General features: G+C 41.3%; 1 protein-coding gene across 6 annotated transcripts; it reads right to left on the bottom strand.

Annotated features, from left to right (window-relative positions):
• Positions 1-504: 504 nt before the first annotated feature.
• Positions 505-13,805, bottom strand: fgd5b (FYVE, RhoGEF and PH domain containing 5b). Of its 6 annotated transcripts, XM_049734751.2 has the most exons (22): positions 13,625-13,805; positions 12,507-13,012; positions 10,909-12,407; positions 8,295-8,448; positions 8,084-8,142; positions 7,977-8,007; positions 7,444-7,595; positions 7,191-7,347; positions 6,333-6,423; positions 6,195-6,245; positions 5,542-5,600; positions 5,178-5,249; positions 4,956-5,024; positions 3,572-3,655; positions 3,261-3,340; positions 3,080-3,173; positions 2,864-3,001; positions 2,674-2,776; positions 2,332-2,468; positions 2,137-2,262; positions 1,883-2,064; positions 505-1,332 (listed from the first exon to the last, which is right to left on the bottom strand). In XM_049734751.2, exons 1-22 carry the CDS (start codon positions 13,632-13,634, stop codon positions 1,296-1,298), a joined length of 3,891 nt encoding a protein of 1,296 aa, XP_049590708.1. In that variant the 5' UTR covers positions 13,635-13,805; the 3' UTR covers positions 505-1,295. The 6 variants fall into 6 exon arrangements, with proteins under 6 accessions (XP_049590708.1, XP_049590704.1, XP_049590706.1 ...); XM_049734747.2 differs by having other exon boundaries at positions 10,909-13,012; XM_049734749.2 differs by having other exon boundaries at positions 1,883-2,040; positions 10,909-13,012.
• Positions 13,806-15,201: the final 1,396 nt, after the last annotated feature.

Raw genomic sequence — 15,201 nt, 5'->3', positions numbered from 1 at the left:
CAATTAAAAGACAAGAAAGGAAAAGAAGAACAGGGTGGCCCTATTTAGCCCACAGGCCATACTTTGCCAACCTCTACCTGTATACAATGCAGGCGTACCTAATGAAGTGTCCAACACATGCAGTGGATTCATGTGACAAGAGTTCACTACAGTAAAAATAAAACACCCTAAAAAAAAAGTAACGGAATGAGGTCTAGACTGAAAAAAAAAGAGTGATGAATGATCTGTCCTCTATATAGGACGAGGCTCAACTTTTCAGCAGCCCGAGAAAGAAGGACTCCTGTTTGACGATATTCTGGGTCAGCGAGCCTCGGGGGGGGGAGCCGAGAAGCAGAGCAGACGAGGTCTTTTCATTGGCCGTGTGGCACACCGTTGACATCTACGAGTACGAATGGTTTCATATTGTACATATGGCATGTTTGTGTTCTCCCACTAAGTCAATAAGAGCCTGCAGAATGTCAATATGAAGACGGACAATCATAAACAGGGTGTGGATGACTCCCATAGTTCTCCTCTCGTTTCTTTATTTTTCTTCGGATTTTCTCATTTTTTCAGAGGGGGCACCAACAATTTTGTTCAGGTGTATACAACAGAGTAACAATATTGTTGAGTAGATGAATTATTACCTATTATTTCGATACAGTATCCACTTTTGATGACATCTTTTTTAGTGTGCCGTGAGGTTTTTCTAACATAAATGTCCCTTTTTTTCAATAAATGGCGGGCAACATTGCACTAAACTATACAGTACAATGAATCCACATAAAACTGATGAGGAGTATGTATGCTTTCTTTTATGGATTTATAACTTTTCCTATGTAGTCTTTTTGTATCATTGCAAAAAAAAAAAAATCAAATACTACAGTACAAGATTCAGGTGCTTCATTTGATAGAAATGAAACCAGTCATGATGACGAATAACATCTAGGGGAGGATTAAATAATCTAAAAATAAGGAGAGCTGTGCATTTCCTCTGCCACTCTACAAACAGTGACGATAACCCAACATGCTCTGCAGTCAGCCAGTGTGCTACTAGTGCTAGAGGTTACGTCACATGACTGGCAAGGTATCTGGGCCAGCGCTTTGTGTGGTGCACAGCATCACACCTGCTGCAAGGTTGCAACCGTAAACCAAAAAGTTACCCCCCCACCCCTCGCCACAAAGAACACTGTGTCTTTTTCAATACTTTCCTGCAGTATTGCCCGGGGAATTCCCAGTTTGCAGACATAATCAAGTTTTCTTTCCCCTTTTGGATCTCACAGTTCTTGTTTTTGAAAGGGTGGAATGACTTGGTCCTATAAAACGGTGGCTTCCTCCATGGCGTTGACCCACCTGTTAGAGAAACAGATTACACATGACGAATAATTATTTAGAACACCAGAAAAGTAAAACCGCTTGACAAATATTTGTAAACTGAAACACAGACAAAGGACACATTGTTTGTTTAAAACAAGCACGTAATTTTAAACCTTAAAATTAGGTGAGTTTAATGCTAACCTAAGATTTCAAGACAAAGAGTGGAGCAAAACATATAGACAGACAATATCACAATAGGCACAGGCAGACATAATTTTTCCCATGCCAAAAACGAGTAACTGCATCTTACTGAGTCACTAAAAGTAGTTATAAAACTTTTTCCTTTGAGACTGAATGGCCTTATACTGCCCCCTAGTGGCCTCAGTACACACCACAAGGAGACGCAATAATCCCCTGAAATTTTGAGTCATCAATTTCTATTTATATATATATTACTGTTTTATGAAGTATAATATTATGCAGCGCTATTTTCCTAATTAAAATACAATTTACAAAAGTATGTGAGTTTTACAATCGGGAAATCATTTTTCAGATTGTTTTGAGACGTATTCATCTTGTTTCTCACCTCTGGGCTGTGAAGTTGTCCTCTGCTCTAAACGTATAGTACAAAGTATTTTTGTGATAAAGCTGGAACACATTGGAGGCGTCGTCATCCCCTTGGTAGCTTTCTGGTAGCTTGACCGTAAAGCCCAACAAAGGCAAACTCTCTGAAGCAACCTTCTCCTGTACATACGACATCATAATATACTAAACATAACAGCTCACATGCATTTTCGGATGATCTATTCAGGTTGAAGGGGAGTGCGTGTGTCCCCTCACCTCTTGGCCTCTGTAGGTGTAAAGCACCTTGTCTTTTAGGAGGAACCACAATCTCTTCCAGTTCCGCTTGCTCTTCTTGCTACGATGTAGACTGCCGCTAATAGAGCCCTCATCGGATACGGTCACCTGCGAAAGGACTTTTGCCTTAGGTGTCGTTCTATCATTGTGTCACTGTGGGGAAGGGGCGGGGTGTACCTGGTTGAAGGTGAGCATGCCTTTGCGATGCCTCCAAATATTTGGAGGGTGAATGCTTTGGAAGACAGAGGAGAGCGGACGAGTGGTTCGGCTCACACGAGGGCTGCTCTTGGCCGGGAGGGCACAAGGGTCCTCTCCTGCAAGGTAGAAACAACTGCGTGTCAAAAAGTAATTGAAGATTCACTTTTTTAAAAAGATTTGAAAAACATAAAACAAGTGTCCAGTACATATAACAACGTTCTTGTCATTTCACAGCGCCTTCTAGTGTTCATATTAAAAAACGTAGGTTTGGCCTTATGTCACTAGTGAGAAAAATAATTGTAATAGTGTGACTTGTCGCACCTCTCTTCTTGAGCTCATTGTAGCAGTGGTCACACACTTTGGCCATACGTTCCTTCATGTACTTGAGTGGATATCTATTCTTGGAGCAGCTCCTGCAAACAATCTGTAGCAGCGGGAGGGCACCGCGGGGGAGTATGGACTTATTATCTGCACTGTTATTACTTGGCATATTATTTGCATTGCCACTCACCCTCCCGCAGCTGTGGCAGTGATGTCTACGTAAAGTCAGGCTGAAATCCGACGTGCAGTTCATACACATCATCACTTGAGACACTGGAACGAGCGTGGGGGGTTTTTCGCCTAAGGTGAAACGCAGATGATCTCTGGCCTGGCCACACACATACAAACATTGGTGAGTTCATCCTACTTGGTTGCATATTATAGTGAAGGATTAATAATCGCTTACGTCTGAGCAGTTGCTGAACGGCACGGCTCCTCGGTTGTGTTCACTCACGGTGTGACTCAAAGTGTAAAACCAGTCTTCACTTTCAATGAAGGAGCTGTGGAATAGCACAATATTAGGGATAACACAAGCTTGCATTGGTTATCACTGCAAGGAATGATCATACGATGAAACTGTCTCTCACCTTGCAGACAAGGTGATGGAGATGTCATTCCCCTCCATCCTCAGAGCATGTTGGACATTTTCAATGATTGGTTTACTGACCTGGGCAATTGAGCCATGATGTCATGAAAGGAACAAACAATTTTTAATGAATTAATTAGAAATCCTACTCCATTCACTGAACTACAAAAACAAAAAACATTAATTCAAAAACTAGTTAAATATATTTGTGTGATACAAATGATTTTTTTTAGTAGGTATGTTTAATTTACCAAGCTTTTTTTCAGCTCATTTAAATTCCATTATAAACAAACTTTTGAATTATTTTTTTACCTTCAATCCAGTAAGTGACAAAGTGTTCTTCAATCTGTATTTTCCATCCTGTTGCGGATAAGTGTAAAGTAACATGTCGTTCATCTACGAACACAGAAATGATAATAAGTCAATAAAAAAGCAGGAGGAAAAAAAAAAAGTTTAACGCAAAACAGTGCAATTGAAATAAATGTTGAAATATATTTCAAATGTTGTAAGGGAAGCTATTCTCCATTAGGTGGCAATGTCAGCACATCTCATTGACGTGAACCTGTAGCTTGCACACTGAAATTTAGGACTCTATTTCCCACTAAGTACATTATCATTGTCAGCTTTTGTAAAATTTATCGACTGCGCTATTAACATCTGCATTATATCAAGTGAACTTGGGTTTTCGGGTGATGAAATTGGAGCCCTGGCAGGCATGTTTTATTACGCAGCCATTCATAAAAGCTGATAAAACTTGATGACCGTCAAAGGTGGAAACACCAGCAGGGTAGAAGACAGACCTACACATTTTTTTACGAGAATTTTTTAGTGTTTTGGCAACCTGACAACATATTAAAAGCAACTTGCAGAGAGGAAAAACACTGAATTTTAATGTTGGTATCATTTGTCTAAAATTTGCGCAAAGAGACGTGACTAGCAGACTAAAAAACATGTCAGCTGACACGGTTATGGTTCTTTAAGGTAATTTTACTCTCAGATTCTAAGGAGGTGGTTTTGGTCTTCCCACTGTTGTCATTATTTTTTTAAGTCTCTCAGGAAGTCAAAATCTAGAAACATCCTGTCAGGAAACCCTGCTCTTAATAGAGCAGTCTGCATGGAGAAATAGGCCAGAGGGGAAAAGCTCTTTGTATTATTATTAGCATTATTAAGCAAACAGTTATTAGGCATACAGTAATGCGATAAAGCACACTGTCATGAAATAATCACATTTGATTTAAATTGAATGTATTGACTTAAATATAATAAATGTGAATAATTGAATTTATAGAATTCAAAATGTTATCATGATGAAGTCATGATGAAGTCATTGTGTGGGTCCTTCTCGTGTTGTCTTGGCCAATATGAGGCAAAAGAAAACACATAATACACAAAGAGTAATATATTCATCATTTTTCAAATAGGATAAAGAAGATATTACTGTCAGTATTGCTATTTTGTCTGTTCATGTGTATTGCTGCACCATTTGTATTCAGACATCCATTGCAGGTTGAAGACACCGCAACAGAGATGCTATTCATTAGCCTGGGTAGTGTGTTTTGTATTGTGCGTTAGCATTAAGCTAATGGACTACCCTAAGTGATGTGGATGTTTTAAATACACAAGATTTGCTTTACGCTTGGTATGAGCTGTACAAAGTAATTTTGATGTTAGCATGTGTTTGACTGAACTTGTTTACCAAAAACAAGTGGCGAGGCTGTCGGCTCCTCCTGCTGACCTTCATCAGGGTGCCCTCCTTCACAAACACCTGACACCAAAAAAGACACACAATTATTAGTGATTCCTGTTTTTAATATTGTTTCAATCTAACAGGGAATTTCCAGCTCAGTGACTGTGTAAAGGACAAAAGGGGGTGTGGCCCAGTAAGCACTAAAACAATGCAATGTTATGAGAATCATACCCGACCAGGCTGCAGCAGGTCCCGCTGGCCGTGAACACTATACTCGATGTTAACCAAGCGCAGCAAGTTCTCCTAACACACACAAATAGAAAATGAGACAATGAAAAACTAGAGCTTTACACCAAGGAGGCATTTGCCAGCATGCAAATGGGAGTGCGGCAATAAATGCAAATAATAATAAATAAATCAACCACTTCAATGCAACAAATCTCTTCTGCTCGGATCATATTGGGAAATTGGATTTAAAACAATAAGCTACACGCAGCACATAGAATAAACAACATTGTCGGAGTCAAAATATAATTTGTCACCAGTATTTGATTAAATCACAAATCATCATGGAAAAACAAGACATTATACTCACCCCATGTCTTAAACTGTCATTCGCCTGGTCTGCAATATCTGCCACGATCACAACAGCAGCTGAATGAAGTCAAGCAAAAAAAAAAAAAAAGGGGAGGGGGGGTGAAATTGTATGTCATGCCTGCATTAAACATTTTTTTTACCCACTAGGGAATAAAGCTAAAGGTTATCTTTGATTGTCTAACAGGGAGCTGGGTTTGGTCAGTCCATGCCTCATTTTTCCTCTGTGTGGGTCATGTTTGAAATCCAAATTGCGAACTCGATCTTCTTATTGTTGTAGTTGGCAGTGTTGATGAACTGCACCAAAGTAACAAAACGAACCAAACTATTCGAATCTGCTCTCGGGGTCTACGAGCACAATAACAAAGCGACTGCACGGCTCTCCCTCGCAGATTCTTTTATGCATGAAGCACCTTGTTTACTTGTTCACTGCCACCGTGATGATTTCCAGTCATTGCAAAAACAATGACCACCGGTGGCTCACCTTCTTCCTAGTAAAGACATCTAAATTGGCTCTCTCAAGGCCACCTCTCCATGCCAAATGGAATAAATTGTCCATAAAGTCATGGACAACAAACAAACAGAGGCTAGTAAGACTCCCTTGTGAGCAACAGCTTGTGTCCACATTGGCTTTATTCCGCATGTTTATTGTACCTTGGGTGTCCTCATATTCTTGTGAATCAGGGGAGAGGTTGTTCAAGTAATCTGAAAGCAAGAGTGGCAATAAGTTGACATATAGAATAATAAAAGTGAAGATATTCTTTTTTTCTTTTTTTTTTAAAGTGTAGTTACCTGTGAGGATCATGCGGTATTGAGCCACACGCACGATCACCTGCAGGAGTTGTTGCTTTAGAGAAACTTTTCCCCCCGATGGATTCTGCTGCTATGAACAAAAAACTCTGTTAGAATATCACATTAAATTTGGACAATTTGCAAAATACTAAACTTCAGTTTATACTGATTTTTTTTTGCAGGCTGCATTGTCTGCCATAGCATAAAGGCAGAAGGCTGATGCAAAGGAAAGGCAGCAAGGGAGTGACACCATTCTTCATGGTCAAAAGACCTTTACAACACAGGAAAGTCAGTTTGCAAGTGAACGTCCAAATGTCAACTGCATTAAAAGCAAGCTGTTACTGAACCACGGAAGAAAAAACGCACAGTTGAGTGCTGCCCTTTGACGGTCTGGAGGAAATTCAATTTGAGTTTTTGGTGTACCAAGGAGGGATGCATTTTGTTTAATTATGAAGGTGCTCGGCCACTGGTGGGTAACATATGGCCCGGGGGCCACATAAGGCCTGCTCTGTCCTTTAATCCAGCCTGGTACTATTGTAAAAATGTAGTTATTTTCCCTAAAAATGGTGAATTCCATTTTTTTTTTCATTTTTATAATTGGTTAACGAGTGTCCTTCATTGTAAATAATTGTAGTAAAACATTTTTCCCTTCATTTAAAAACTACAGAAGCCTATATTCTGCCAGAACAAGATAAATTTTGATTTTTTTTTTTTGTAACTGTCAGAAATTGGACAGTTGTCATTATTTTATCACACTTAATATCTCCTTAAAGCTCAATTTGAAATTGTGTTGAACCACAACAAAAACTACACATTTTAGGCCAAGATTTGTTGATTATATGTCAGAAATGCACTGACCTCAAACTTTTGGACGATGGCCTCAAAAGCAGCTGAGGTTCGACAGCTCTCCTCCAGCAGGTTCATACTTCGGTCGTAATGCCCGATGTAGGTGGTGAAGAGCAAGAACTCTGCCTTCCTGGAGAGGAAGATGTCTGCGATCCTCTGGCTCTCCTCCCTACATTGACAAACAAAAAGTGTCAAGCTCTCTAAGCAATGGAAGATGTGAAAATTCAATTTAGAGGTGACATACTACGCAAATGTAATTTCTCACCAGTGCCGAGTTCGATTCTCCAGCTCGGTGAGGATCGTGCGGTGCAGCAGGTAGACGTCGGGCAACTCGTTGAGAATCTCGCAAAGTCTTTTTTCATCCAAAACAGGCTCGCCATCATCCGTCACAGCGGTCCCTACTGCTTCCCGAAAGTCCTTGCAGCACAAGAGGGATGGCTTATTTTAAAAAGGTACAGCCTCTTCATTAAGAAATGTCCAATTAAGGTGCAAATTTCTTTTGCATATTTTCACCTCCTCTGTCTGTGGGGAGTTTGGTTCATTAAGCTAACTAGCGGAATTAAAAGGAAGTGAAACAACCTCACTCGTTAAGCCCTCATTAAGAAAATGAAGGAAACATTGGCAATGAGTCTCTTCTAATGTCCCTAAATGATAGCAAAATAAAAATAAAAAGTACTTTCATGTTAGCATCTGGGCATATGTCCACATTTCCGACACTTTGCCTTCTAAGCACAGTGGAAATTACGAGGGTGGGGTCCTTAAAACGAGAGAAAAGAAATAAATTGATCCGTCACTTACTTCCTGTAGAAGCTTGAGTGCTTTCACGTGTCTATAAACAGAAAAAAAAATAGAATGATTTACGCAGAAAGACACAATTGCGTTCGAATAATGACGAGCTAACTTACAGTCTCTCGGTGTCCAGTAGATCCATTGCGATGTAAAAAGCTCGGGATCGTCCGTCCATCTGTCAAAGGTTGTAATATAATATTTAAGTATTACAAGCCCTACCTAGAAGTATGAAATGCATTTTGGCTCCCCTGCCATAAAATGTAAATAATGAGTGGCCTATTGACCCTGATAAATAAAAATCTGTTAATGCTCTTAGTCCAAATGTACCTGTCTATCATAGTTGCTTTCGCCACCAGCATCTTCCTCCTCCGAGGTGCGTCCGGCATCTTCATCAGCTCTTGTGCATCCATTGACAAAACTGGATGACACATTTTGCGGACCAGCAGCAAGTGAACACACTTGGTAGACTTCCGTCGAGGCGCTGCAAAGACGGAGTGGCACGAATCATACGCTAGTCAAAATATATCAGCAGAATCTTTCTACAATTTTGCCAGAACGCTTTCATTGATCCCTAATGAAGTGTCCAGTGGGTGTAGTGACTAACATGTTCTAATTTGACGATAAATCAAAACATTTTTTATTAGCCTTCCAAGTCCTTTGTTATCTCCTATGTTGAAATATCGCCACAATAAACATTCGGAGTGTTCGAAGCGAGCGTGAATAGTTGAAACGTTGCAGCTTTACTGCGACCAATAAAGTGGCCTCAGCAAGGCCCGGAGTGACAAGCGCACTCTGAGTGAGTCTGCTGGTCCTCCTCCCTCTACAGGGAGCGCTGGATGTATGTTGCTGACTGGCTGCAACTCGACGGGGAGCGTACGCCGTATGCAAATAAAATGCCTCTTTACGTTTCGCCGGTGACGCAATGGTGATCACGACAAGCATGGTTTGATTTCAACCCTGCTGAGATGCAAATGAGCGACATATGAACAACATATGTGAGCATCATTACGGCGCCACGGATCATTACTGAAATTCAGTCTTTGGATGAGGTACAAGAGGTTGCGTGAAGCTCAAACGACATGTCGTCAGCGTCTATATTCGTCTGATTCGCTCACGTCTTAAATGCGGACACGGAGCAAAACATATTGCCATAAAATTTGTAAGGGGAGACAAACTATTCATTCTCCGTCCGCTTGAGCTTCATGGCTGATTAGGTTAGCTGCGCTGATAGCTTCGAAAGCAGCTGCTGATAGGATGCTTGCAGGCGATTGCGCGGCTGAGCACAGAACTTTCTAGTACTTTACTTCATAAACCTCACAATGGGGAAAAAATCGTCAATTGACCTGTGTGTGACCTGACGGGACTTTTGAGGATTTTATTTGCACTCCAAAAATGAGCGCTCGATGGCAGCAACTCAAACACATACCACAAGTGGCAGTTTGGCAGATAGTGATTAATTCTTCAAGTGTAAATAACTCCTTTAGCAAAAGATATTTGAATACAAACACTGTAGCAACACATTAAGACATAATATAATAATACTCCTACAAACTTATTCTTTATCCTCTGCCAAGAATATTACTGGAGCTCGTCTTCATATGTGTTTTTGTGTCTGTACTGACCCCTGGTGGCCGCGGCAGTTACGGATTAGGCCTTTTTTAGTCATTTCACTGGAGAAAAATGCTTTGCAATAGAAGTCGTAAATCAAGGCATCACTGTATTTAATTGAATTGACAGAATCTCCAGTTTGCCGTACAAACACATGTACAGATTTGTTTAATCGATTCGAAATCATCCAAAGGTTTAAATGGGAGTTTGAATGGTTGAGCTATAGAAATTTGATGGACGGATGAAAAAGGACAATGGACAGCTATTTGAATTATTTTACCTTCAAATAGAAGCATCAACCCGAAATGCATGCATGACCAAAGCAAACTACATTTGTCTTGTATTCAAACCAATTGATATGTCTGCACGACTCATTTGAGAGCTTGTGATTTGTTTTCCATGTGCAGACAAATCATGCGACCGAGAAGAAGACAGCGAAATGCAAAGAAGATACAATCTCATGTTTCTGAGCAAGCCAAAAAGAGAAACGGCTCCAAAACGCTGCGTCTATTAATCATTCCGAGTGGACTGTATGAAGGCACGGCCAAAAGAAATGGAGTGGTGGGGGGTGGGAGGGAGGGAGGGAGGGAGGGAGGGCGTTAATGTCAGCACAGCATCGCTGATTATTCCAATAAATGCTCTTTCAGCTATTTGTCTCACACACATGATCTATGAATGACATTTTCGCAACAGTGTTTCTACGTGAAGTGGAATCACAAATAGTACAGCATCCTGTGCACACGTTCGAGGAATGTCATAATATTCATGCAGAGCGTCGCCTCATGCTGAACACTAATAACACGCAACGGGATAGTAGAAGAATTCATAAGAAAAGATGAACACTTGAGAGCGGGGGTCTTTTTCAGGCGGGATGAGTTTCACAAGGATAAAATCCCTAAAACATTTTTTAAACCCTATATTTGGGGATGATTTCATGAGATGTTTAGCTGAAGATTTTTTTTAATATGGAAAATATTAGATGTTTTCAAATAATGTAATGTCAAAATCATGGATGTTCAAAAAAAAATAATATTCAGTATTGTCTTTTTTTTAATCATTATTCCCTGATGAAAAACAATTCTAGTTCTCTTGCTATTCTATGAATTGCAGATCATTAATTTTGTATGACAACTCAGACTTAATAAGCAGAATGTAATAATATAAAACCAAAGTCACTCAAGACCTCATCATACATTATCCAGCAATTAATTTTCAGATTATTATTTTTGGGCTTATTCTTGGTCTTTTTATGGAATTCAGGGATTCTTTTTTTTTTCCACAAATTAGTGTAAATTAGCAGACCGGCAGTCAAAATCTGTGCTGTGTAACTCACCTCTCTGCTTCGTGTTGAGCTGACTTGGCCTTGACATCAAAACCAGGGAGGCTACTCATGTCCACGTAACCGTCCGTCTCATTGGCAGACGACAGCACCCGCGTGGGACGCTCAAAGAAGTCGCCCAAAGGCAGCGGTCGCACGGCTCTCCACTGCGAGACTTGAACGTTCTCGTAGTCCGAGTTAACGGCGGGAACATTTTCATAGTCCGAGGTATCGGCATTGGGGAAGGAGATGGAGCGAGGTTTGGTGAGGGGTAGTGGCGAGAAAGGCACACGGGAGCGCTCCTCAAAAGACTCCACCCGTACCACGCTGCGATTGAGGAAGGCCACCGAGCTTCCTGTTCTTGTGGCGCTCGGGTAGAACAGGAAGGCAGGTGCCGTCTCGGGTGATGCTTGGCAAGCAGAACGCTGAAGGAGCCGCGGAGAACTAGTGACGCTGCGCCGATCCAGATCCAGCAGTCTGTTGGGTGTCAGGTGGCTGGACTCGGATTCAGATGAGGACTGGTTAGATGACTTGCTTTCCTCTTTCCGTCTAAACTTGAGCATCAGGAAGCGCTTAATGGAGGATTTCTTCTTTCGGTTTTTCTCCGAGGAGTCTGTGTCAGTGAGCAGCGAGGGTGAACTCTTGGTGATGGGTCTCTTGGTGATGTAGGCCAGCTCAAAAGGCGGCGGGATGTCCACGACAGACATGGGTGTCGACAAGCCGCTGGACGACAACGGCGTGCATCTCGAGAACCTTCCGCAAGGCGAGCCTTCTGTGTTTCTGTGGGGACAACCAGGGGTGGACGTGGAGGACGAAGGGTACAGGGGCAGATAGTGAGGTTTGGGGTAGCCCTTCAACATTGGGCTGCTGCTCAACACGGGTCCTCTCTGACTGAACCTGGGACCGTATACGAGGCGCCCTCCCACCTCGCTGTTCATGTGATGCGACAGCGAGCGAGAGCGCATTCCTGATGTGCTCCGGCTCAAAGGGAAGACATTCTCCCCCTCTGAGCTATCATCTCCCGGATCCTCGTAGAGGTGGTCGTCGCCAATGTCCAGATCAGTGATGTCATCGCCTAAAGCGTGCCCGAAGAAGTCGGATTTTCCTGGTACAAGCACTTGGTTTCCCGTGAAAGATGACGGGGTGTCGGAGTTGCAGAGCAGATGAAATTTGGGTTGGCAGTACAAACGATTTAACAAGGCATCTCGTCTTTGCTCTTCACTTGTCATGGATTTACTCCTCTGGTATCCTTTTTGGCCTTGACACCTGTGGTCACCTTGCCTCAGTGGTGAACGTGGACTGGCTGGTACGTCACAAGCTTGATTCTGATTTGGAATCATCTCTTTCTTGATAATGTCCTCTGGAGATACATAATAAGGCTCGTGGCTTTGACGGTCTTCCAAGGCGATGTGCTTTTTAGCTTCACGACAGATTCGTTTCTGGTCACCAAATGGAATGTTGTGGTCTTCCTCAATTGCGCTAAGCTCCAGCTTTGCAATATTTTCATGGTCAACCTTAAGAGCCACACAGGGAATTCCATTATTAGGAGTGGAAGCTTGTTGACTGGGTTCACTAAGGACATCACCAGTGAGAGACTCGGCCGTGTCATCTACCTCTTCCCGCCTCGACGCCATCTTCTCCATCCCGGCCCCTTTTTCCTCATCCACGCTGTTAACGGAAACGTCTCCCATGGAGAGGCCGTCCGTGTCAGCCAGCGCCTCGCCCGCATCTTCGTCCATGTCCTCTGTCACATCCGTGGTGTCAATCATCTCCGAGTCGGTGGTGAGCCGGTCGTCGCTGGTCCACAGCGTGTCCAGGGAGTCCAGCTCATCCGTGAGGGCGCTGTCCGTTAGTCTCCAGTCCTCGTCATCCTGTTGGTTCTCACTTAAAGTTCGTCTTTGTGATGACACTTCACGGTGGTCCGAAAATGTCTCTCCATTGAGAACCCCATTAGTGTATCCCTCTGCGATACCTGATCGTAGGGGTTCCCTGGAATGGTGCTTCAGGATAGGTTTGGGGGCAACAGAAGGTTTGGGACCCCTGGCTGAGGACATGAACGTCACATGGGAGGGACAAACAAGTGTTGGCTTTGGAGCGACACAGGGCTTGTTGGTGCAATCTAAGGGAACAACAGGAAAAGGAAATGGTGAGATGATTAAAAATAGGATATGGCTCATTCGAGGGGTGTCCCTGAAACGTCAAATTGTAACACATGTGAGTGTATTCATTAGAATAAAGTTCTGTGCAACTATTAAGTTTTAAAGTGTACATTTGGTCCTTTTGGTATATTTTGAGAATGCTTGTCCACCCTTTGGAAGAACAATAATGGAAGGGATTTCCCTGAGTGGCTTCCTGTGATTCAAAGTCCCTTAAAGCAACTGCTCATGCATTTAGAATGCAACCACAGTACTGTATCGTATGTATTAGACAGTGACAAATGTGCAGCAATGTAGCTATACGTGATGACTGTGATTTATTTTGCAAACATGAACACTCTCAGGCTACGACAGGCTTTGCTAATTTCCATTTTAAAAACAACTCAAGCGTCTATGTATTAAATTCATTGACAATTGTAAGCAGATTCCACGTAAAGCAACGAGTTAATAAATAATATTTTATCTTTATCTACGGCGCTGGAAAAAAAATAAAAATAATGAAAAACATACTTAAGAACTTAGTACTCCAGTTGATGATCGTAACATTTACAAGAACGTCAATTAAAATGTTTTACCTGTGTTCATTTTGACGACTCGAACGTCTCCCACATGTCGTCCACAGAAGCAGCTTCAGGTGCACTCAAATATCACTAAAAGGATTCATAAAGTGCTCAAGTGACGTTTTTTTTTACAGTGGGCAAAAAACTCAGCTGGTGTTTGCTGGGTCCTCGCCATTCAAGTGACGCTGCCGCTCTCCTCAATGGCCACACACACAAACTTCGCCTGAGTGTGTGTGTGTTCGTGTGTGCAGGAGTGCAGGAGTGTGTGTAAACGGTGAGCTCAACTAAAGTCCATTTTAGAAAGTAGAAATTTTATAATATTATAATTATTAATATTATAATACAATATAATAATTAATATTATATTATAATGTGTTATATATATATATATATATATATATATATATATATATATATATATATATATATATATATATATATATTTATATATAAATACACACATATATATATATACATACATGTGAAGAAATTGACAATAAAGCAGACTTTGACTTTTTATTTATTATTCTGCAAGAAAATCAATGAATTATTATTATTATTATTATTATTATTATTATTATATATTACAAGACTGAAGTTCACATAATTTAGTGGAAAACGACAAAAAGTTCCAATTAGCTGTTGAAGCATCTTTACTTGTTGCTGTTGCATTTAAAATAATACAGGAAGAAGCAACATCAACATACATGTGTATATGCTACAATGGATGCCATATGTGTTTTCATAACATGCTTCCCTAATCCATTCCCATTTTCCCATAGAAACGTTTACAAATACACATCTGACAGTCAGATTAGCAAACAAGCATCTACATAACAGGAAGCTGCTCTCCCTGTTTCCTGAACAAGCAAATCTCACATCGCTTCTGACATGACCTTCACATGTAAACAACCTTAAAGGCAGTTATGGCTCACTGGCAGTGAAGCCTGGCATATTGTTTGTTTGTTGTTCTTTTTCCCGTACGCATTAGCTCCATATATTTCACTCATGGGCTAAATCCCCGCAAATGCAATAATCCTTTACTGTGGCTTTAAAACAGCAGTGTCAGTGTTGGGTTTATTGGCAGTCATAACATTGCTCCACTTTTGACCCCCATTAGCTGATGCAATCATTTTATACTATATTATTAATAATGGCGTAAAAGAACAGTGCAGTTGACTGTGATCCTTGAAACAGAAGAGTGAGAACACACCCTCCCTGGGAACAGTCTTCACTCCAAAGAGGAACAGGAAACAGAGGATGTACTTCCTGCGGTAGCTGAACAAGTGCAAGCCCACCAGTGAGGTCATCATCTTTTATGTACATATTGTACTACCTTATTGGGCCTGCATTCTGTGTAAATATTTCCAACGTGATGAGAATGACATAAGACATCTCATTATAATGAAATGGAATCAAATCTGGAATGGAATCAAATGTCAAAATAAAATGAGTCTCCTATCGATGGTGCAAGGGATAAAGTGTTGCTAAGTGTGTCAAGTGTGCTAAACAAACATCATGACATTGTGGACTGGATAAAAGGTAGTCCGTCTTTACCGTGTGTCTCCTGTTTGCGTCAGGCGAGGAAGAAG

The sequence above is a fragment of the Syngnathus scovelli genome, chromosome 11, assembly GCF_024217435.2.
Source record: "Syngnathus scovelli strain Florida chromosome 11, RoL_Ssco_1.2, whole genome shotgun sequence".
NCBI lineage: Eukaryota > Metazoa > Chordata > Actinopteri > Syngnathiformes > Syngnathidae > Syngnathus > Syngnathus scovelli.
The sequence above is the reverse complement of the archived record's forward strand: the minus strand, read 5'-3'. Positions and strand labels throughout refer to the sequence as shown.

What these genes read in the sequence shown, in the direction of transcription:
- fgd5b (XM_049734747.2), bottom strand. An exon ending in GCATGCTCACCTTCAACCAG is followed by an intron (nt 2,263 to 2,331) that starts GTACACCCCGCC and finishes GTCCTTTCGCAG; the next exon opens with GTGACCGTATCCGATGAGGG. An exon ending in ACACCTACAGAGGCCAAGAG is followed by an intron (nt 2,065 to 2,136) that starts GTGAGGGGACAC and finishes TGTTATGTTTAG; the next exon opens with TATATTATGATGTCGTATGT.